At 39.4% G+C, this 23,018-nt stretch overlaps 2 protein-coding genes across 2 annotated transcripts; one reads left to right on the forward strand and one right to left on the reverse strand.

Moving 5' to 3' along the window:
* Nucleotides 1-304: 304 nt before the first annotated feature.
* LOC110894520 (serine/threonine-protein kinase STN7, chloroplastic) lies at nt 305-4,820 on the forward strand. The gene is made up of 10 exons (XM_022141745.2): nt 305-1,012; nt 1,314-1,400; nt 2,135-2,254; nt 2,342-2,440; nt 2,703-2,871; nt 2,953-3,046; nt 3,177-3,270; nt 3,429-3,485; nt 3,567-3,980; nt 4,522-4,820. Exons 1-10 carry the CDS (start codon nt 554-556, stop codon nt 4,681-4,683), a joined length of 1,755 nt encoding a protein of 584 aa, XP_021997437.1. The 5' UTR covers nt 305-553; the 3' UTR covers nt 4,684-4,820.
* An 11,767-nt stretch (nt 4,821-16,587) lies between these two features.
* On the reverse strand, nt 16,588-20,640 carry LOC110892659. Its single transcript, XM_022139809.1, has 2 exons — nt 17,432-20,640; nt 16,588-17,269 (listed from the first exon to the last, which is right to left on the reverse strand). Exons 1-2 carry the CDS (start codon nt 20,638-20,640, stop codon nt 16,588-16,590), a joined length of 3,891 nt encoding a protein of 1,296 aa, XP_021995501.1.
* Between the last annotated feature and the right edge of the window lie 2,378 nt (nt 20,641-23,018).

The raw sequence follows: 23,018 nt of genomic DNA on the forward strand, positions 1-23,018 counted from the left end.
GGATGTGCAAATCAGATATCGATGGAAGGAAAGGGATAATCGGTGAGGTGGGGGGCAAAACAGAGAAACAACCTTTTGTTATTGAACGGAATGAAAAAAAAAGCTGGGGGTAGGCCAGGAATAGATTTCAACAATTTTAGAAGGAATGGAATGGATGGAATGGGGTATGTAATGCTTTATTCCATTCACATAATCAACCAAACACTTCTTTTTTTCATTAACCTTGAATGGAGTATTCCATTCCATCCTCCATTACCTCATACTAAACACTACCTTAAAAATGAAAAGTCTGATACTAGTCTAACGGGCTCACTCATAACGGTCTTGGGGATAATTGGACTCAAACCGGTCTAAACTCCAAAGCCCAACACACGACAGCAACTCCACATATCATTTGTGGTCATCATCATCCAATCCACTCAACACTCAACCATCTCCACCAATAATACCTGAACTGAAAATCCCCCCAAAAACAACCTTCATTCTCTTCATCACAAGTGATACCAATCAAAATCAAGCAACCCAGTTGAAACAGAGCATATGCAAATGAAACATGCATGTACATAAAGTAACACACATGACACCTTTATCACCATCATCATCATCATTAGGGATAGGATCCATAAACCCACTCTCACCATCTCTCTTCTTAGGAAAAAGGATAAAGTTGAAACCTTTACAAGAACCCACCTCACAAAAGTCAAGATTCACAATCTTGAAGCCAAATTCCCACTCAACTGTTGTTGCTGCTGCAGTTGAATTGGTGGATCTTGTTCACAATGTTTTTGTGGGTGTGGGAGTTGGGCTTCCTTGTACAGTTATGGAGTGTGGGGATATTATCTATAGAAGCACATTGCCCAGATCAAATTCTTTGACACTTACTATCCCTGGTGCTGTTTTGGCTTTGGGTACACTTTCGTACCTTTGGGCTACTCCTGGTGTGGCCCCTGGCTTCTGGGATATGTTTGTTCTTGCCTTTGTTGAAAGATTGTTCAGACCAACATTCAAAAAGGTTGTTTATTTTTTTTATATGAATTTGTTGAAGTTGTTTGAGTATGTTGATGTCAGTGGCAAAGCTTGACGTTTTCGGGGGGGGGGGGGGGGGTCGAAAACGTATATAACCAAAAAATTCTATAGAACCGGGGGGGTCGAAAACGTATATACCCGAAAAAATTTATACGAAAACGACATATATAATACTACTGAACGAAAAGTATAGGGGTCGGGCGCCCCTCCCGGCCCCTTCAAAGCTGCGCCATTGGTTGATGTGTTGTTGTGGTTGGTTTTAACATGTTTTATGAGGTTGCATACAGGATGATTTTGTGTTGGGAAAGAAGTTGGGTGAGGGGGCTTTCGGTGTTGTGTATAAAGTCTCTTTGGCTAAGAAGACCTCAGGAAAGGTACCTTTCAAAGTGTTTAGAGAAAGTTGTGTTGTTTATTTAGTGAGTATAATATGAATAACTATATGAATGATCATCATTTGCGTGCGTATATGTTAACGACTTATGGTACTTTATAGGTTTGTAAACGAACCGAAGGAACATGAACAGGGGTTTTTGGTGTTGGTTGGTTTAAGTTTAACCTGAAAAATGGACGAACACGAATGTTTAAATGAACGGATTTTCCTGTTAATGTTTGTTTGGGAAGAAAATGAGCATGTTCGTGTCGATTATGTTCGTTTGTTTATATATTAAAGGAGCATAAATGAACGTAAATGATTGAACATAAACGAACGCAAATGAAGGTAAGTGAATGAAGATAATGAATGTGTTCTTGCACGTCCGTTTATATCGTTAGTCAATTTCCCAAGGCATGATGGGATAATTAATTTTGGTAATAAATAATGAATAAATATGTAAACGAACGTTTAAGAACATAGATGAACAGACAAGACATGCCTTCATGTTCATTCATTTAACAAAGCGAACAATTTTTTCTGTTCATTTTAGTTCGTTTATTAAATAAACGAGCAAAAACGAACTTCACTCTGAACGGTTCACTAAACATTCGATTTGTTTACAGGCCTAGACCACTTTATTTAGAGAAATTATCATATTAGTAGCCAATGCCTCTAAATTCCAAAACAACCATAATGTAATGTAGTGACTATGGTTTTTCTGGTGTTTGCTAAAAGGAAGGCGATTTAGTACTTAAAAAAGCTACAGAATACGGGGCTGTAGAGATATGGATGAACGAGCGTGTGAGAAGGGCTTGCGCAAATAGTTGTGCTGATTTCGTGTATGGATTCCTCGAGGTACGCTCTACTAGAATGATCGAGTCTATACATGATAGAGTTAATATTATAATATTGATAAAAATCATATTTGACTGTATTTTGTAGAGCTCTTCAAAGAAAGGAGCAGAGTATTGGCTCATCTGGAGGTTTGAAGGGGAATCGACACTTGCAGATTTGATTCAGAGTAAAGAGTTTCCTTATAATGTTGGTAACCCGTCTCAAGATTAAGTTTCGGTTTCTCGATATTGGATTCTATTAAGATCGAATTTCAAGTTTCAACCCTCTTGACCCATTCAACCCATTCCCTTTATAGCGACATTTTTTGTTTGACCCGTTTGAGATAAAGCACAATCCAAAGCGACCCGTTAGAAACAAACGGGTCAAAATTGACACCTATACTTATGATGGGTGCATTGCGCTTTAGATCGGCCCAAAGTGCTAGTTTTAAACCCAAAAATGTGTACAGGTTGAATCAATGATTCTCGGGGAGGTGCAAGACTTACCAAAGGGATTAGAACGAGAAAATAAAATCATTCAAACGATTCTCAGGCAACTCTTGTTTGCATTAGACGGTCTTCACTCAACAGGGATTGTTCACCGAGACATCAAACCACAGAATATTATTTTCTCTGAAGGTATATGTGACATCTTTTTTATTCCAAATTCGCCAAATTTCTACTCCGAATGTTATGTATTAATCCGTTTTTTAATATCAGGGTCTCGAACATTCAAGATTATCGATCTTGGAGCTGCTACAGATTTAAGAGTTGGCATTAATTATATCCCAAAAGAGTTTCTTTTGGACCCAAGGTGTGAAAGATTAAAATTTTAAACGTTTTAATTTGTGGGTCTCGTCTATGCGAAATGAAGACGGGATCCACGAATCTCCATAAATGTTTTAAGGTTGTTGTTGAAGCCTAAATATTCAAAACGTTTTCAGATATGCAGCACCTGAGCAATATATTATGAGCACACAAACTCCATCTGCACCATCGGCTCCTGTTGCAGCCGCACTGTCTCCGGTTCTATGGCAGGTACGATAGCCTACATTCAGTGTGTCCATTACGACTACAAATTTTTCAAATAAAATGATTTGAAACGTTTTGTGCATTAATATACGGAGGCTTTCGTCTCGACCCATTTGGCTCAATTCCTTTTTAGATAATCCTTTTTTATTATATCTGTTTGACAGTTGAACCTTCCGGATCGTTTCGACATTTACAGCACGGGTCTCATACTACTTCAAATGGTAAGTAGCCGAACTGAACCATTTCGTTTTGAAAAAAGTTACAAACAAGAATTTACAGTTTACGGTATCTGTTTACTTTAGGCATTCCCTTCATTCCGCTCAGACAGCGGTCTCATACAATTCAACCGTCAACTAAAAAGATGTGATTACGACCTCAATGCATGGAGAAAAAGTGTCGGGCCACGTGCAAACGCCGACCTCCGAAGAGGGTTCGAGTTACTAGATTTAGATGGTGGAATTGGATGGGAGCTTTTGACTTCTATGGTTCGGTACAAGGCCCGACAAAGGACCAGTGCTAAAGCCGCTTTAGCCCACCCGTATTTTGACAAAGAAGGTCTTCTAGCTTTATCCATCATGCAGAATCTTAGGCTTCAGTTTTTCCGGGCCACACAGCAGGATTATAGCGAAGCTGTTATATGGATCATTCAGCTCATGGCGCGATCCGGAACTAAGAAAGACGGTGGATTCACTGAAGCTCAGCTTCAGGAACTCAGAGTAAGTTCAAGCACCTTATAGGCCTTAGTAAGGGTGGAAACTGTGTCGGGTTGTCAGGTTTAAGTTGGTGGGTTGAATCCATGAACCCGAACACGACCTATGTATTTATTCATATCAAAGACATCAATCCAAACCCAAACCGACTTAACGGGTTGGTGAGTTGTAATTAAGTTGTGAATGTCAGGGGAGGTTCGTAGCTGTGTGTGTGTGAGGGGGGGGGGGGTCGCTAAAAGTTTATATGTATTTGACCCCCCCCCCCCCCTAAATGGGTCATAAGTTGGTTGACGAATGAAACACGACCCATTTAATTAAATTGGTAAAACAGATTAACCCAAACACAACCTGTGTATTAAAAAGGTTCTAACTATTTTCGTGTCTACGGTCGTATCATGTTTCGGGTAAAGAATTTAATCAAGCACCATAACTTTTAGCATTTTAAAGAATTTAATCAAGCTATAAAAGGATATTTCCATTGACAATGGGCTTATGTTCATGCAATCGCGGGTTGTTTACGCGTTTTCTTTTTGTTATTTGTTTGTAGGAAATTCGGCCGCAAAAGAAGTCAAGTGCACAGAGAAACGCTCTAGCCTCAGCTCTTCGGTTCCAGAGGAAGATCTTGAAGACGCTGAACGAGAGCATGGACGAGCTTAACCAGCGAAGGAAGAGCATGTGGTGGAGTAGATGGATTCCAAGGGAGGAATGAAGGAGATCTATATGTGTATATACGATACTAATATATCATACGATATTTGTAAATTTGAAGATGACAAATGTTATGAACCAAATGGGATTAAATTGTATGTCAATATTTGTTATCATAAAACCGACCAGAGTGCTCAACTAGTCACGTTTGCGGAATAGATGGGTGGGTTTAACCTGACACGAACCTGAAAATCGTGTCTGGAAATAATAAGCGGGTCGACCCTCGAACAGGTTAGGTTGACATGCACCCTATGGTGGTGAAACTATAATCTTTTAACAAGTGGGTCTGAAAAGACTTTTATTTTACATTAACAAGTGTACGTTGGTTATGCTTTTCCAACCATCAATATACTACGACCATCAAGTGAAATAAACAGTTGGTTAAAGAAATGTTTGAAGTTGATTCATACTTGTTAGTTGTGACTTGGGCTTTATTGTCACCGCTAATTCGCTAAACAAGAAAATATGCTGGGCTTTAATTAATAAAAGGCCCACTATCGTTTACAAGAGAAACATACCGGTAAATGGTAATTATGTTAGGGTAAAGTGTGTGGTCATGACTCCCATGACTACCATGACCCTCTATAAAGGCGTCATGTCATCAACCTCTAATCCATTATCCAAAACCACTACCCTACGGGTGTGGTCATGACTCAAACCACTATCCGCTTTATTATTTTAATTAATGTATTTTTTCTCAAAGTCATCAAATGGAGGGTCGTGGTAATCGTGGTTTAATCCACGCCAACCATCATCAATAAAGGAGGGGGTGATGTACCCTTCCATTCATGTTCCAACCTGGAGAATCATGTTCCAACCATTACCCCCACACCATTCAACCTGAAGAACCACTGTTGCGGGTAAGAGTATGTTCTTTGTCTCTATCACCATAATTTAACTAAAATTTATTTTTTTCCTCTAAACTTTGCTTATTTTTTAGAAAACTTCTAATACTAGATTCTATTTAGATATTTCTGTCTTACTCATAAACACTTATTTTATTGTTTTTCTGGGTTTTATGCGCTCACAAAATTTTGTTTTGAGATGAATAATGAATCTCAATATTTAAAGAACTAGTGTAGGTTCTTTAAACCTTATCCCTATTTTAGAGATGCTAATGGAGACGACAATAAACGGATAACTTTATTTTTTTCTCTGGCTCTGTAGCTTCTTGCTATGGGGTTGGTTTATGTTTTTGGTTTAATATAGTTTCGTTTGCCTTTCAAAAAAAAGAATGAAATAGAGAACCTCATACGAATGCTCAAAGTTTCCTTTCATCTGCCGAAAGATTTCTAATTTTCCCTAAATTGCTATTCTCTTTTCATCTAAACTCCTCTCAAACTAAAAATAGGCATCGAAGTTATATATAAACACTACAGAAAGTTTGACAGACCGGAGGGTCAGCGGACCCCCTTGATTGCCCTCCTGTGGTTCTGCCGATGAGAACCTACCGTTTAGCTAAACATGCCCTCCTGTGGTTCTGCCGATGAGAACCTACCGTTTAGCTAAACATGCCCAGAATTGATCTTGACCGGCTTAGACTAAAACCCAAAATCATGAATTTTGTTAGGTTTTTATTATATGTTCATGTGGTATTAGAAATTGACACATCTAAAACTTACTATTATTAGATCTTAATATGTGAAAAATAATGTGACCGGTACATCACATTTCGCTAGCTGGCTTTGTGTGTGTATATTGATCTAATAAGATGCTTAAGTTAGCAATGGGGTGGTGGTATAAAAAGAAATTTGCTATTAAAAAAAATAAAATAATAAGGCTGGAGGGTGTGGTACAAAGCCCCTAGGAGCTTTATCACGCCACGTCAAATCTACGTCAACGCCACGTCATATGGGGATTTTAAAGCCCTCCCTTTAACTTGTATGGTATGGTATAAAGCTCCCTATTAAACAAAACTAAAAAAAAAAAAAAGATTTTATTGGTTGAAAAGATGTGCCCCCACCTTCACACACTTTTAACCTCCACTATCACGTTGGCGAACAAACTATGGTGGCCCCCCTTTGAATGCCTCGGTGTGGCCGATGGCGCCCCCGGGGCGCTATGGAGCATGATGTGGCAGGGTGACGCCATATCACACCCACCGACCTAAGATGCTTAAGTCATAAAAAATTGATGTTGGGATTAGTGGAATATTAATGAGTAATTAATAGGCTAATCATGCTTATAAATATAGGTAGAATGATATACCTGTAATTAGCTCATAGTCTAGTGGGCAGCATTCGTGCGGTACTTCCTCCAAGTCAAATAAGTCATTAATAAGAAGTATATAAACAATTATTTATGAAAATTCGTTCCACAAGCATTTAATAAAGACGAGATCAAAGTTAAAAACGGCGACCTGGGAGGATTGGAAGGCGTTTGATTTATTAGATATGTTGTAATTTTTTCTTTTTCTCGTTTGTTTTGTTTGTTTGCCTGTTTCCAGTCGCTTGCTGGCTCTTTATATATATATATAAAGTGAGTTTGCTGTTCAAAAAAAAAAAAAAAAAATATTCGTATCTTAAAATAAGATGTTTTCACATGCTTGGATTATATAAGCAAATATTTAATTAGTTCAAGATAACAACTTGTATGATAATGAAATATAATTTTATCATTAACAATGAAAATTATTCTTATAAACACACACATAATTTATAGGTTGTAGTTGGTTTATTACGATGTTACATTTGGAGTGTCAAAAATCTATGTGTTAAACGGAATTTAAAAATAATAAAATGAAGATGAACGAATTTAATAAAAGACTACGATCATGAGATAATCAGTAAAGCAAGAAATTAATGTGAGTTAAAGCAATGGAGATGTTAGAACTTTTTGATGATATTAATTAAACAAGTAAGAGTTGAAGCAATAAAGGAAGAAAATAAAAAAAAAATAAAAAAAAACGAGAGTTACATGCTAGATTCACAATATAAAAAGATCACAGTCACATAATGAAGACTGGGTGTCCCAACACTTGTGATCTTTCAAAGTTGTTACTAGATGAAGCTCAAAAAAAAATTTCTATTCATCAAGATTAATGTGCAAACCTGGATAGTCATTCACTCCAAGTAGACAGTTTGAGTGAAAATGATTCAAACATTGTAAGATATATTGACATCATATGTTAATGATTTTGGCATAATTGGGACACTCGCTTACCATTTGGTATTTCTTACATTAACACGACACCACGACAGGTAGGATAACCATGTGTCGGGGTGAAGTTGTCGAATGGGAGCTTGGTAAGATAGGCATCGTGTAACAAACCATATAGAAGCTTGATCAAATAACAAAAAAAAAATGGAGAATATCTTAAAGCACATAAAAGAGCTATGTTACTCAAAGAAGAAGCTACGAGATTTACTTGAATATGGACTTCTACACAACAAATTATATTTTTTCATCCAAGATGTCATGATAGATCCCGTGAATAGGACCAGGCTGGCAAAACATGCAGGTTGGGCCAGGTCGGGTAACATGTTAAAACGTGTTTCGGGTTAGATTGGGTTCGGGTCAAACTAGTCATTTAAATAAAGTACCCATTTGGTTCGGATTAGAATGGGTCGTGATCAAACTGGCTCGGGTTGAAATAAGTTGCTATACTAAAAAAAGTTATTGATACAGGTTCGGGTCAAAACGGGTATTGCTTTTTATATTTTTTATGTTTCAAATAGGAAATTGGAATGTGGAAGTTAAAAAAAAAAAAAAAAATTCCAGACCTTGTTTTAGTCATTTTGATAAAAACAACCATCAACTAAAACAAGCGGGTTACATAAAAACTAGAGTAAACTTCCGTTTTACTCCCTATGGTTTGGTCACTTTAACGGTTTTGCCCCAAACCTTTCAAAATAGCCATTTTACTCCGTTTTTACTCCCTGTGGTTTGGTCACTGAGTTATAGTCATGGAGCAAATTGGCAATAAAATGAAAACATCAGGGAGGAAAATGGCTATTTTTAAAGGTTTGGGGCAAAACCGTTAAAGTGACCAAACCACAGGGAGCAAAACGGAAGTTTACTCTAAAAACTGAAATGCAACCATTGATATTGCAAATCGATTTTGATGATGGTGAAATGGGTAAAATGGATTCCAAAAAAAAACAAATATCTTTAGATGGAGAGGAGTTCAAAATTGGTTGGCCACACTTAAAAATTTGTAGAAGATGATTTTTCACCATGGTCTAGCAATGTGTAGGCTCTATGGTGACCAAGAAGAAGACTCGGACCATCTCTTTGTGTCATGCTTCGTAGTTCGTAGCAAATATCATTTGAAATAAGGTATGCATTTGGTATAGGATTTCTAATGTAACAGTTGAATCAATGAAGGAGTTGTTAGAGATATCAGATGGTGTCAAAGTAAAAGAAAAAAATGTGATCCAAATAATAGTTTTGACCTCATGTGGAGAGATATGGTTAATATTGAAAACGCCACTAAGAATAAAAAAATGCGAAACAGAAAAAACTGAATTATCGTTCATACTTGTTTGACTGATAAGTGGCGTCAAATGAAATCACATCACTAAATACATGATAATTACGTTTTCATTGATCATCACACCAAAAGAGACCCTTCAACCGATTGTCATCGTCTGTGAAGTAATCGTACGAAGAATTAGGCTGGGACTGCTTCTTTTCATGCGATTATCTCACAACAATCTCGACGTCATATTCCCCGATAAACAGATTAATTTGCCTCTTGTAGTTCTTAAAATCAACTTTGCTTGACCCCACCTCTTCAAACCCACCAAATATAGTCTTCATGATGCTAAATGCCTTAACCGGACCCATGTTCAACTTAGCCATGCTATTTATAACATGTTTCTGAAGATGAGTGAGGTGTCGTTCCGACGGTAGAAAATGCTTATCAGATTGCTCAACAAAATCGTGGTTGTGCTCCTCAACAAACTTATAGACCTTCCATGATCCAGACTCAAGCTCTACACATATTTGTGCTCCACAACCAGTCCTATGCGAAAAATTAGACCGCACATTCCTTTCTTTCTAATTAGGGTCCAATGTATCAACCTTCTTGTTGTTGTAATGCCTAGCTCTTGTACAAGTATAGTACTATGCTTTTCTCCTTTGGAGTTTATCTTTTCAGTCCCTTTCCTTACACCAAACTCCGCAACCGTCGCATACTTAAGATGCAAAGAACATGTAACACCTCGTAAAATCACGTCCAATGAGGTATTGACACGTGTAATAAACCCTGATGAAGTCAAACAGCGAAGTCTAGGAACTACTTTTTCGAAAAATCGAAAAATTTGATTTTTAAAGGACTGGAAGTGTTAGCATACCTAAAATAAGTTTCTAAATAACCTCTCACGATGGTGATGTTCACAAATGTGCCGCTTGATGATAAAGTGTAGCCGTTTGCGTAATTAATTGAAAGTTTGCGCAATGAAGGGTTAAAAGCGTCAACATGTTAATTCTTACCTCTGAGTGACCTTTTAACAAACCGGGAGCTTCATGATATTTAATTATACTCTCGGGAATGCCAAGTAATGGCCAACTAAGGTTTTTATACCTATAAGTAAAGATACGCGCAACTTTGCAAGTTAGAGGGGCTAAAAGTGTCAATATGTTTAATTATACCTCTGAATGACCTTTTGGCGGACCCGAAGCCTCGTGATGTTTGATAATACTTTCAAGAATTCCTAATATGGATTAGATGAGGCTTCAATGCTAATAAATGATGAAATGCGCAAGTTTGCGCAATAGAGGGGCCTAAAGCGTCAACTTTTGAATCTACGCCATTCGTTGACCATTTAAGCAAACGGAAGCGTAGTAATATTTAAATATATGCTTGGGAATGATTATTATGGGCCATGGAAGGCTTAGATATCATTAAAAGGCACTTCGCGCTACTTTGCGCAATTAAGGGACTAATTGCGTCAAACTGCAAAAGGAGGTCGAATCGTATGGTAACGGACCTTACGGAATATGTCCATAAGTTAAACATACCCTATTTATCCTTTATATAGCTTAGATATAGGTTTAGAGGTGTTTGGTACGCAAAAATAAACTTTTATGTCATGCAGGGACTAAAAGTGTCAAAAAGTGCACGAGTTTGCACTTTTGCGCATATCTCGCATTCTGAATATCCCCGGACACCCAAAAATTTATGTAAGCACTAAAATATTTTATTTTAGTGATCGCCATGATAAAATTCCATTCGTCGCGTCGTTTGGATCATTTTTCGCGTCCGTTCGTGTTTCGTCGTAATTAGACGCACAACGTGACCGTACGACCAAACGAACCGACATCCGACATATTCTTGAGCATGTTTCATGTCCCTCATGTTTAGGCATCATTGTAGAGGCTTAAAAATGGTTTAACGGGCCTCAAACGCATCAGAAAGGGGCTAGAAGCATGCAGGGACCAAAACTGCCATTTCAGAAACTTAATTTCCAGCTGTTACCAGCTGTTCCAGCTGTTTCCAGGTGTTTCAAGTGGGTTTTTATCAACCTAGGGGCTGTTTTGGGGCGCCCATTGTTTACCAAAACCATGGGTAAAGGTGTACGGTCCAGATTTGATCACGTTTACCAAGAAACGATCCTAACGGTCCTTGCTTTCCTATATAAACCCACTTAATTCTTGCTCTCATTTCACCCATGATCTGAATTGTTCTAAGTTGGGGCCTTAGTGCTTCATACCTGAACATCCAAGGTCATTTCCATCCTTGCTTGGACCCTTTGTGAGTATCCTTTCGTTCTTAGTTTTATTGTTTAGCGGTTATAGCCGAAAAGTCAAGCGTTTCGATAAAAGCTTTGACTTTTAAACGGCTAAGCCATGGTTCGCAACGAACATGGCTACGTGACCGTAATTAGGTGGGTGTTAAACCCTCAAAAGGGCACCTCCTAATTACCACGTTTACTTAGTTTAATTCTCGGGTCAAATGAAAATCAAACGGGTTAGTTTTAAATAGAATGCATAACTATTAAATTAAAAGTCATAAAATCCGTTTTGCCACATTATTAATTTGGTAAATATTAGTTGAACATGTCTAAGCATGATTCAACCCGACAATTCTAAGTATAGGCCCGGTTCGGAGCCGAAAGTCGCGAAAGTTGACTTTTGCTTTGACTTTCAGTTCTGACCCGAATTAGACTTATTTAGATATGCCTTAGGATTCCTTTAGGATCATGTTATAGGTTAGTGTAACCCTCTGAGGTTATACAACCTGAATCCTTAGTTATCCTATTCATTTGCAAGTTTCCGTTATATGCCGAATTGTTGACCGTTATGCTCTTTTGACCTTAAAACGATATTTTTGAAATTGTGAGATGATAGAAACCTTCACTACTGAATTATAAAGTTGTCCATAAAATTTGACATCAGTTTGAGGTCTAGATTAGGAGTTATGCTCAATAGCGTAATTAGAATCTTCTTTAGTAATTAAATAGCGTAAAATTGCATATAGCTTATCTAAACCCAAATTTTTACACAAAACTTTGTACCTACTGTATTAAAATAATATTTTGGGATTTTTGAAAATTTTTTTATTTAATTTTAGGCTGAGCATAACTTAGTGTACTAAGCTTAATTCGGCTAATGCCGGTTTTGCCCTTTTGGGCTATAAAATGAGTTTTATAAATCCGATTGACCCCAAACCTTTTTCTACTGATCTAATATGTTAAATAAATTATTTTGAGCCTTCTGGAATTTTAAAAATATCAGCTTTCTATATAAAACCCGGAAATGGCTCCAAATCGTTTTTTTAAGCGTTTTTAACGCATAAGTATGTGCTAGAACCTATTTAAGCATATGAGGTTGAAACCTACTGATGTATTCAGTAAAATTTTATATTTTAAACAGTAGGAGAATATCTTAAGATCAGAATTCCAGTTTTGACCTTTTAAGCATATGTGAAATTACCAAAACGCCCCTACGGTGTCTAGAATGATTAAGATTGATAAATTTTCACATAGGTTTAATACCCTACTGTTATAACTTAGTAAATTAAGTATATTTACTGATTTAATCAGACCTGTAACTCATGTTATTATTCAAACCCTCTTACACCCTTTAAAATGACCAAAATGCCCTTATGAGGCATAAATTGGGTTTAAAACCATTTGGGGCATAATGGAAGGTATCATTCTGATATCACAACATGTTTAAGGCATATTAACTTAGGAAACTTGTATATGACTCTTATGGTTACTCGTTACGCACTTTATGCGTTCGAATCGGCGTAGGTAACTAGTTTACCCATTTTAGCCGAAACGGGTCAAACCATATCATTTCAGTCTCAAAATCCAGAATGTGATTAAGTTACCCATATTAAACAAGTATGCAAGCTTGTTGGGTCAAAACCATATTCTAAAACGGTCTTCGCCTTATCGTGCGTTTAAACCGTAATCTTCATTTAAGAACTAACCGGTCTAGGCTTAGGCCAAATTAAAGACCCGTTAGAAATCTAATAGATTATTAAAAACCTTCGTTCCAGATTTAGGAGCCCAGTAAAAGCTATCTGTACTTGCTTGGTGGTATACGGCTGGGATTAAATTTATATTTAGCTCAGGTAAATACGTTTAACTTATTTTCCCTATACGGGCTTGGGGTACGGTATATAAAATACCGCTTGGTCGGGAATTGACCTTAACCGGTCTTGGTTATGTGCGGTCAAATTAACCCGTTTGAAAATGCTGTTTTGTTTGTTTAACGCCTTTGGGGGCTTAATGACCATGTCCCGGATATCCTTGGCATCATTCCATGAATGGCCACGACCTTAGCACACGGGTGTAGGCGTACACCCGTAGTGCATTTTATTGTGTATGATCGTCAGCACGGGAGGAGTCTCGCGGCGAATTATATTAAGTGGTGTGTCTATTGAGCTTTAACCCGGCACGACCCGGGCTAGTGAACGCATAACGAACATGTAATTCTTTTACAAGATTATTAAGCAAATACTTATCCCAAGTTATAAAATGTTTTGTGCCACGGGCATTCAAATCAATTTTTAAAAACCTTTTCAAAATGAGTCAGTTAAATTGTATTTACCAGTGAAAATTGACGTATTTTCCCAAAAAGACTAAGTGCAGGTACTACGCGTAATAGGCTGGTTTCTCCTAGCATCATATAGAAGTCTCGCAAGCTTAGATGCCTGAAGTCTGTTGAACAATGTTTTGTTTTATTTGCGATCCGCCTGTGGATCTTTTACTTTCCGTATTGTAATACTTGGATATTACTTCATATCGGATTATAATATATTTTTGCTTCCGCTGTGCATTTAAATTGTGTGGTTTGACTATGATGATGTCAACTACGTCACGTACTCCCCACCGGGCCCACCGGTAATACGTGGAAATATCGGGGTGTGACAGGTTGGTATCAGAGCCAACGTTGAGTGAATTAAACACTAGCCTTTTGTGTTTAATCTCAATGACACAATAGCACATTCCTTGACCTTCTGAGTCTAGACTTAACATAGGAATATTTTCATCTGTATTCGGAGAATTGTTGCTTTAAATTCTATACTTTAATCCGTCGCCAAGCAAAGAAGCCGTAATGGAAATTCTCCCCATTCGAAGCTAAGAAAGGTCGAGCTTTGTACTGCGACTAGGATTAACGTGCAGCCAAGGAGAAGCATTCAGAAATAAAATGAAGAAGAAACTCCTTTTTATTAAAGCTCGTTTTCCTTAGTAGTCCTTTTAAAGGCATATTTATCCTTGTGTCCCTTCAAGGACAACATCACTCCTTAGAAGTCCCGTTTAGGGCAACTATGTGTCTGTATAAATTTTAGTGGGACAGTTAGATTTTGAAGAAACACTAGATAAATGTCGGAACCGAAGTATCTAGGGGGTTTGAATCCGCATAAAAGGGTTAGTTCTCTCTCGATTGATTCAGTTGCTACCGAGCTTCTTCTCCGGTGATTCTGCAAAACAGAGCACCGTTAGCCTCGTCAAGGGGAGAAGAGGGTTCTCTCCTTGACCCGAATCCGGTGTGAGAATAAGAATTGGTAATGGAGAAGATAAAGTATTTGAGAAGTGAATGTGATCTGAGTTTATACCTGAATAGTTCTCGTATTTAAAACCGGGAGTTTGGGAGGGAAAACCTGTTATTGAAAAGATAACGGAAGATGCTAACGTCGTAGCGGTTACATTTCCTTCCGTTAAGTTCTTTTAAATCCACGTCAAGTTGCCTTGATCCGATGTGAATGCACACGGATCGTGACTTGATCTATGGTTGGGGATTTGCCACGTGGAAAGTGACTTATGTGGAGATCATTCTCCAATTACATGCTATCGTTGTGATTTCATGAATGTTTGTGGTAATGACACGTGTCCAGACGGTTACAACCGTCTGGGTGGTGCACGATTATATTCTTTCTAGAAGATTACTGCTGTAATCTGGTGTGACACCTTATTGTGTGTACACAGCTGATAAAATCCCAAGTCTGGGTAAAATGATATCCAAGTTTGGATATTTGGGCGGGAGTATTGATCTCAGGGTTTTAACCCTTGCTGAATGGAAGGCGGCGCAAGGATTTTATGCTTTCCTTTGGGCGCGCGACTATCGCTTGTTGATTTCTTCCTCCTTTCTGTAAGACCAATGCGCGGTCGCGCAAGGTTAAAAGGTTGAAAGGCCAGTTGGTGGTATGGTCTCGAATCCTTTTTATGAGGTTTTTGGGACCTTACCCCTTCAAGTCCCCCCAGTCTAGTGTTGTACTTATGCAAATAAGTGGAGCACTGGACTTAGGAGAGAGAAATGTCTTTTTGGGCGCGAAAAAATAAGAAATCTTCTGTGAGAAGATTGAATTTTTGTAAAAATTCTTTCTTTTCTTTTTTCTTTTTTTCTTTAGGGGGGAAAAATGTGACTTGTAATCATGCTCTGACATGTGATGACGTCAACTGTCAGTAAGAGTGGGTATTTTTCTCATTGGTCTTGAGATTTGTAATGGCGCTTTGTCAGGCTTCATTAGTGAAGAAATGACCCTGGTTCCTGTAGCGCCGTTTGGATGTAACATAATTCTGACAGTTAATGATAGATTTCTCCTTTCTCAAGGTTGAGTTCTCTTTATATATATGTATTTTTGGGACACTTGGTTTTCTTAGTTTGACTCTTATCAAAGAAGATGAAACGTTCTTACCATACTCGTCTTTTGCTGGATGCTCTTAGGGTGTACGACGCTGCTGAAGGTCTTGTACTTCTTTCCCGTTCACCATCACTTACCATTGTTCCGGTAAAGAAGCTGGTCGAACCTGCTTCCCCTGCAGTTGTTGATTCTGACTGCAAGGTTCCTCAGCACACTGATGTTACTGCTGGTGCTGATATTGTACTGGATGTCGATGGTTTGATGGCTCGGTTCCCGATGCCTCAGAGAGGGGAATGCCGGTTGGTGTATCGACGCCGGAAAACTCGTCGGAGTGAGCAGGTGCCTATTGCTGATGGTGGTTCCGGTGCTGATTTAGATTTTCAAGCTTAGGACCTGCTTCTGTCTTTTGTTAATGCTTTTTGTTGTAAGCTTTTGGTACTGGACAGGGTTTTTTTTTTTTTTTTGAAGATCATTGCTATGATCTTGTTAAGTGTTCATGTTACACTTTTTTGATAATGTATATTATGATATACTTTTATTCCCTTGGGGTTTAATTCTTGTATATGTGGATTACAATATGTTGCATGTGTATAATTACTTTTGGATAGGTAAGGCGAATGAGGAATGGTATTGTGCTCATGTATGAACGTTTGTCAACAGCTTGTCTGTTTTTAGACTGTTCATGAGGTGTACAATGTTTGACCATATCGTTTTCGCGCGAACCAAAGAAATTTCATGCAATTTGTAATGAACAGTGATGTAAGTAAAAGTGATGTTTGTATTGATAAGAGCGCAAGGCTTGTGATACAAGATATAATAAGGAAATACATTGCCTGTATGTTCTTTCCGCTTTGTAGACTTGATTCACATGTAACACCTGCGCAACTGTTGCGCGTTCCAGGTACGGGGAACTAGGGTCCCATCGATCCTTTTTAGGGTATATGCCCCCTTGCCTAAGACTTCGTTAATGACGTATGGTCCTTCCCATCTTGGCGCTAATTTGCCGGGTTTTTCGGCGTTTGAAGCCTCGTTGTCGCGTAAGACAAAATCTCCGGGGACAAAGGTGCAAACACGCACACGCGCATTGTAATATTTTTCGAGCTTGGATTTGTACCTTGCTTCTGCTATGGCAGCGTTTTCGCGCCTTTCTTCCAGAAGATCCAAATCCAGTCTCCGTTCTTGTTCATGGTTCTGTTTTTCCATAGCCAGCATGCGCGGTGATGGTAGGCCTATCTCAGCTGGAATGACGGCCTCTGACCCATAGACTAGACTGAACGGAGTTTCTCCGGTGCTAGTCTTTGGCATTGTTCGATGCGCCCAGAGGATGCTGGGAAGTTCGTCGACCCACCCTCTGCGCGCTGTCCCAAGTCGCGCTTTTATGCCGTCAACGATTTGTTTGTTTATGCTTTCTACCTGACCGTTCGCTTGAGGATGCGCAACGGAGGCAAAGCTGTGCTCAATTTTCATTTCTTTGAACCATTTTTGAAGGTCTTCTGCGGCGAAGTTTGTACCATTGTCGGAAATAATGCGCAATGGTAACCCAAATCTGCAAATGATATGTTCCCATATAAATTTAAGGATTACCATTGCTGTTGTTGAGGCCAAAGCTTTAGCTTCCACCCATTTTGTGAAGTAATCCACCGCGACGATGATGAATTTTACTGCTCCTGGTGCGTCAGGAAATGGCCCGACAAGATCGATACCCCACTGTTGGAAAGGCCAGGCGGAAGTAACAGGAATTAGCGGGTTTTTGGGTCGAAGTGTCTTTGGTGCGTGACGTTGACATGCTTCACATCTTCTTAATAGATCTACCGCGTCCATGTGCATCCCTGGCCAGTAGTATCCGGCGTTCATTATTTTTGCCACGACCATGCGCGGTCCTGCATGTATCCCGCATAGTCCCTCGTGGATTTCTCTGACCAAGTATTGAGCGTCTGTTTTATCAACACAATGTAGTAATGGGCCCATGAATGATTTTTGATAAAGGACGCCATCCGCCATCTCGTAGTTTATTGCTTTGTGTTGTATTTTCCGGGCTTCTGCCTTTCCTTCCGGGAGTTTCCCGTGTTGAAGGTACAAAATAATTGGAGACATCCAGGATGGATTCCCCATCTCTATGACGCTTACTTGCTTGAGATGAATGGAAGGATTGGATAATACTTCTATGCGTACCTCTTTTGCTAAGTGCTGAAAACTAGTAGCAGCTAACTTGCTTAGTGCGTCAGCATGCTTGTTCTCGCTTCTGTTTATGTGATTGACTTTGAATGTCTGAAATTGGTTGATTAACATCCGCGCTTGTTCGAGGTACAAAGCCATAGCTTCTCCCTTCGCGTCATAACGACCGTTAACTTGTTCAGCTACTAGCTTTGAGTCAACGTTGGCTTCAAGGTTTCTTGCCCCCATTTTGAGTGCTAGACGAAGACCTGCTAAAAATGCTTTGTATTCTGCTTCATTGTTGGTACTTTGGAAATCTAAGCGTATGGCATATGTAAGTTCGTGATTATCCAGACTGACTAATCGGAGACCTGCTCCTGCTCCGTCGTCATTGGAAGCACCATCTGTGTGTAAGGTCCAGACTCCGTCGTCAAAAACAGGCGTCGGGTTCTGGATTGCCTCACATTCTTGTATTTTATCAATGGGAACTTCAGTGGCGAAGTCTGCTAGAACTTGCCCTTTGATTGCTGGTCTTGGTCTATAAAAAATGTTGTAGCTTCCCAGCTCGATGGCCCATTTAGCTAATCTTCCCGCTATGTCGGGTTTTGACAAGATTTGGCCCAAATGATAATTTGTTAGTACTGTGATGACATGGCCTGAAAAGTACCTGCGCAAACGTCTGGATGCGTGTACTAGCGCTAGGACCAATTTTTCTATCATTGAGTAACGAGTTTCAGGGCCGGTGAGCATTTTGCTGATGTAGTAGATTGGAGTCTGTATATTTTCCCGTTCTACCATTAATACTGCGCCTACTGCTACCTCCGCGGCTGATAGATATAAGATCAATGGTTCTTTTTCTTTGGGCGCGGTCAGCGTTGGTAACTGGATTAAATATTCTTTCATTTGTTTGAATGCTGCTTCTGCTTCAGGCGTCCATTGAAAAGGAGTTTTCTTTCCGCAGTTTCGCAGCGTACTGATAAATGGATAAGATTTTGCCGCATGGTTGGCCAAAAATCTGTTCAGAGCTGCTAATCGTCCGGCGAGCCTCTGCATTTCCTTGACTGTTGCCGGTGATGGCATTAGCTGAATGGCCTGCACTTTTTCTGGATTGACCTTGAAACCGTCTTTTGTAACTATGAAACCCAAAAATTTTCCTTCTTCCATGCCGAAGGAGCACTTTATCGGGTTCAATTTTAAGTTTACGCTTCGTAAGGAATCGAACGTGTGCTGGATATTGTCGAGCATTGTCTCCTCTTCATGGCTCATGATGACGAGGTCATCCATGTATACCTCGACAGTTTTGCCAATATCCTCGCTAAAGACTGTGTCCATTAGGCGTTGATACGTTGCGCCTGCGTTGCGCAAACCAAATGGCATTTTTGTGTAGCAGTAGATGCCTTTATCTGTGCGGAATGCGGTTTTTTCTTCGTCTTCTTCTTTCATCTGGACCTGGTGATAACCCTTATAACAGTCGAGAAAGCATTTCCATCTGAATGATGCTAAAGAATCGACTTTCTTGTCTATCTCAGGGAGCGCGTAGCAGTCTCTGGGACATGCTTTGTTGAGGTCTTTGAAGTCGACACACATTCTCCACCCGCCGCTATGTTTTTGTACCATGACTGGATTGGCAACCCATGTATGGTATTTTACTTCGCGCAGGATTCCCGCATTGAGTAACTCTGTTACTTGCTCGTCCATCGCTTTTGCTCTTTCTTCACTGAAGCTGCGCCTCCCCTGAGCAACCGGTTCTACTGATGGTTTGATGTTTAAACAATGTTGCGCGATGTCGCGTGGAACTCCAGTCATGTCTGCTGGGCACCAGGCAAATATATCTTTGTTGTTAGACAACAACTTTTTCAGTCGTATGCGTATTGTTGGTGACATGGCTTGTCCTAGCAGAATGGTTTGTTCTGGGTATTCGCCGTTTAGAACCCATTTCTCTGGTTCGTTTGATGCCGAAGCTTTGACTGCCTTTGCTAGTGGTTCATCGTCTACGGACATGACTTCTTTGCTTGAATAGAGAATTGCAACTCCGGTTTCTGTCGGAAATTCACAAGCGGTGTGTGGAATGGAAGTGATCATGCTGAATTCTCTTTGTGACCTTCTCCCGAGCAAAATATCATGACGTGATGTTGCTGGCATGACCATGAAATTTACTGTAACTGTTCGTGAATGTTTGCCATCTGATAAGGTCACCGGGAAAGCGATCTGCCCTAACGGGAAAACAGCTTCATTACAGAATCCGGTGAGGGGAAAATCGACCGGTTCTAAACGTGCTTTATCTTCTGAATCGAGCTGTTTAAAGCATTGTTCGTATATGATGTCCATCGAGCTACCTGGATCTATGAACATATAGTCCGTTCGGTAATGACCAAAAATACCAGTGATAATTACTGGTCGTTCTTCCTGAGGGCCCCCAGGAACAACAGGGAACACGACTTGCTGTTCTCTCCAGTGTTGATCATAGTTTCGTTTATTTGATCTTCGTGACGGACCTCCTTGAACCATGTGTATTTGTTCCTGATAACTGCTATCTTTGTACTGGCTGGGTTGGACATCCCCCCAAGGTGGGGTTGATGGGTCCAATTTTGTAGTGTTGATTTCTTCTCCAGATCTGATGTTTGGGGAATCAGATCTGACGATTGCGTTTAAAGCAGCTTGGTGTCTGTTAACCCCGTGCTCTGGGAATCTTTCCATTTGGAAATTGTTTCCGACGTTTGGTTGAGGACCAGGCTGTCGGTGAGAAGATGAATTTTCTGCCATGTGCAAAAACAAAAAAATGGAATGAACTGAACCGAAACGAGGTAGAAACTAGAAAAACTGAGAAAACGGTGGGCGCCAATGAAGAAACACTAGATAAATGGTCGGAACCGAAGTATCTAGGGGGTTTGAATCCGCATACAAGGGTTAGTTCTCTCTCGATTGATTCAGTTGCTACCGAGCTTCTTCTCTGGTGATTCTGCAAAACAGAGCACCGTTAGCCTCGTCAAGGGGAGAAGAGGGTTCTCTCCTTGACCCGACTCCGGTGTTAGAATAAGAATTGGTAATGGAGAAGATAAAGTATTTGAGAAGTGAATGTGATCTGAGTTTATACCTGAATAGTTCTCGTATTTATAACCGGGAGTTTGGGAGGGAAAACCTGTTATTGAAAAGATAACGGAAGATGCTAACGTCGTAGCGGTTACATTTCCTTCCGTTAAGTTCTTTTAAATCCACGTCAAGTTGCCTTGATCCGATGTGAATGCACACGGATCGTGACTTGATCTATGGTTGGGGATTTGCCACGTGGAAAGTGACTTATGTGGAGATCGTTCTCCAATTACATGCTATCGTTGTGATTTCATGAATGTTTGTGGTAATGACACGTGTCCAGACGGTTACAACCGTCTGGGTGGTGCACGATTATATTCTTTCTAGAAGATTACTGCTGTAATCTGGTGTGACACCTTATTGTGTGTACACAGCTGATAAAATCCCAAGTCTGGGTAAAATGATATCCAAGTTTGGATATTTGGGCGGGAGTATTGATCTCAGGGTTTTAACCCTTGCTGAATGGAAGGCGGCGCAAGGATTTTATGCTTTCCTTTGGGCGCGCGACTATCGCTTGTTGATTTCTTCCTCCTTTCTGTAAGACCAATGCGCGGTCGCGCAAGGTTAAAAGGTTGAAAGGCCAGTTGGTGGTATGGTCTCGAATCCTTTTTATGAGGTTTTTGGGACCTTACCCCTTAAGATTTAAAATAACGTTCCTATTATAGGATCTGCCATTATTATAAGATGGCAAAATCTAAAAAGGAGACCTAGCTCAGGTGTCATATAAGACAGGGCCAAGATGGTATCTCCATAATTAGATTCAGATCCATAATTAACATCTCAACTTAGGATTGTTCTGCGTTTAATATTAAAAGAGAATCTTCGGGGTAAAACCTAGCCACGAGTCATTATAGACATGGCCAAGATGGTAGAACCTGTCCAAAAGATTCCAAAGTTTGGTTAACATCTGAAAGTATGTTAACATGCTTGGCAAATTGTGATGCAGTATAAATCACACAGGCCATCTTTGAAAATTGGGATTTATTTAAAATTCCCTGTAAGTAAAATAGCCATCCCTTAAGGATGAAGTGCCTATGGGTAATAAATAACGTCCTCTGGGACTAAGAGACAGTAGAAGTCTGCAACTCACTGTCAAGAAAGGGTAATGAACTGTGATTCAGACCCAAATACCTCGATTCTGTGAAAATCCTGTTTATAAATTAAACTTGTCTACGTGACTAGGCTTTTTGTGCCATAGTTAAATTTTAAATAAATTTAGGATAATTATAATGAAAATCCTTAATAAAATTCCTTTCCTGCCAGTATTTATATTAAAAAGAGTCTCAAAGGGTATAACCTAGCTTGAATGTCGTTAGGGACCTGGCTACGATGGTAAGACCTGTTTAAAGAGATTCAGATCCTTGTTAAACACCTGAAAACGTGTTAACACTCCTGACCATGAGTGATGCGATGAAATCACACTTGTCATCCTTATATTAGAGATCTTCCTAACCTTTCATTTAGCCTAAATGATCAATAGGAATCTTGGCTAATAAACGTCGAACATGATGTACACATCTAAAAATCCACCTGGGATGTATACCTACGGGCAAAGATGTATTCATGATAAAGATAGTTATTCATAACTTCCTGTCAAAAGGTAATGAGTTATGAAGTTTTCCGATCCAAAGGAATCATTGATTATGTTTCAGGTTGTCCTTGTGACAAGGCTTTGTGCCATCTAAAGAATCCTTTGAAACAAGCCTTTGTGCTGTATAAAGTGTCTGTACGACATTGACAGTTGTGACTTATATCCCCTGTCTAATAAGAAGGATTAGATTCTGTGCGAACGCCAAAGATGGTTTATTTAAAAACCTAGGCAAAACATAATCAAATAAACTTAATACTATCTATTGGCCCATATGGTTTGTTCGCACCACGACTATTTAATTATCAAGTTCAACAATTCCCTATATAATTAAATAAATTATTACTACTTGGTTAGTAGCCTTCAAAGCTTCACAATGGTTGACTCCTCTGAAGCTCACAATCATCCAGTTGATCAGAATGATGAGGCAAGACTGAATTTAACAAGCACCGAGTTACAGGCT

This window comes from Helianthus annuus, chromosome 12 (genome assembly GCF_002127325.2).
Source record: "Helianthus annuus cultivar XRQ/B chromosome 12, HanXRQr2.0-SUNRISE, whole genome shotgun sequence".
NCBI lineage: Eukaryota > Viridiplantae > Streptophyta > Magnoliopsida > Asterales > Asteraceae > Helianthus > Helianthus annuus.

What these genes read in the sequence shown, in the direction of transcription:
- LOC110894520 (XM_022141745.2), top strand. Translation starts at nt 554, where the DNA reads ATGCATGTACATAAAGTAACACACATGACACCTTTATCACCATCATCA. An exon ending in TGTCTCCGGTTCTATGGCAG is followed by an intron (nt 3,271 to 3,428) that starts GTACGATAGCCT and finishes TCTGTTTGACAG; the next exon opens with TTGAACCTTCCGGATCGTTT. An exon ending in GTCTCATACTACTTCAAATG is followed by an intron (nt 3,486 to 3,566) that starts GTAAGTAGCCGA and finishes TGTTTACTTTAG; the next exon opens with GCATTCCCTTCATTCCGCTC.
- LOC110892659 (XM_022139809.1), bottom strand. Translation starts at nt 20,640, where the DNA reads ATGGCAGAAAATTCATCTTCTCACCGACAGCCTGGTCCTCAACCAAAC. An exon ending in TCCGCCTGGCCTTTCCAACA is followed by an intron (nt 17,270 to 17,431) that starts GTGGGGTATCGA and finishes TATCATTTGCAG; the next exon opens with ATTTGGGTTACCATTGCGCA.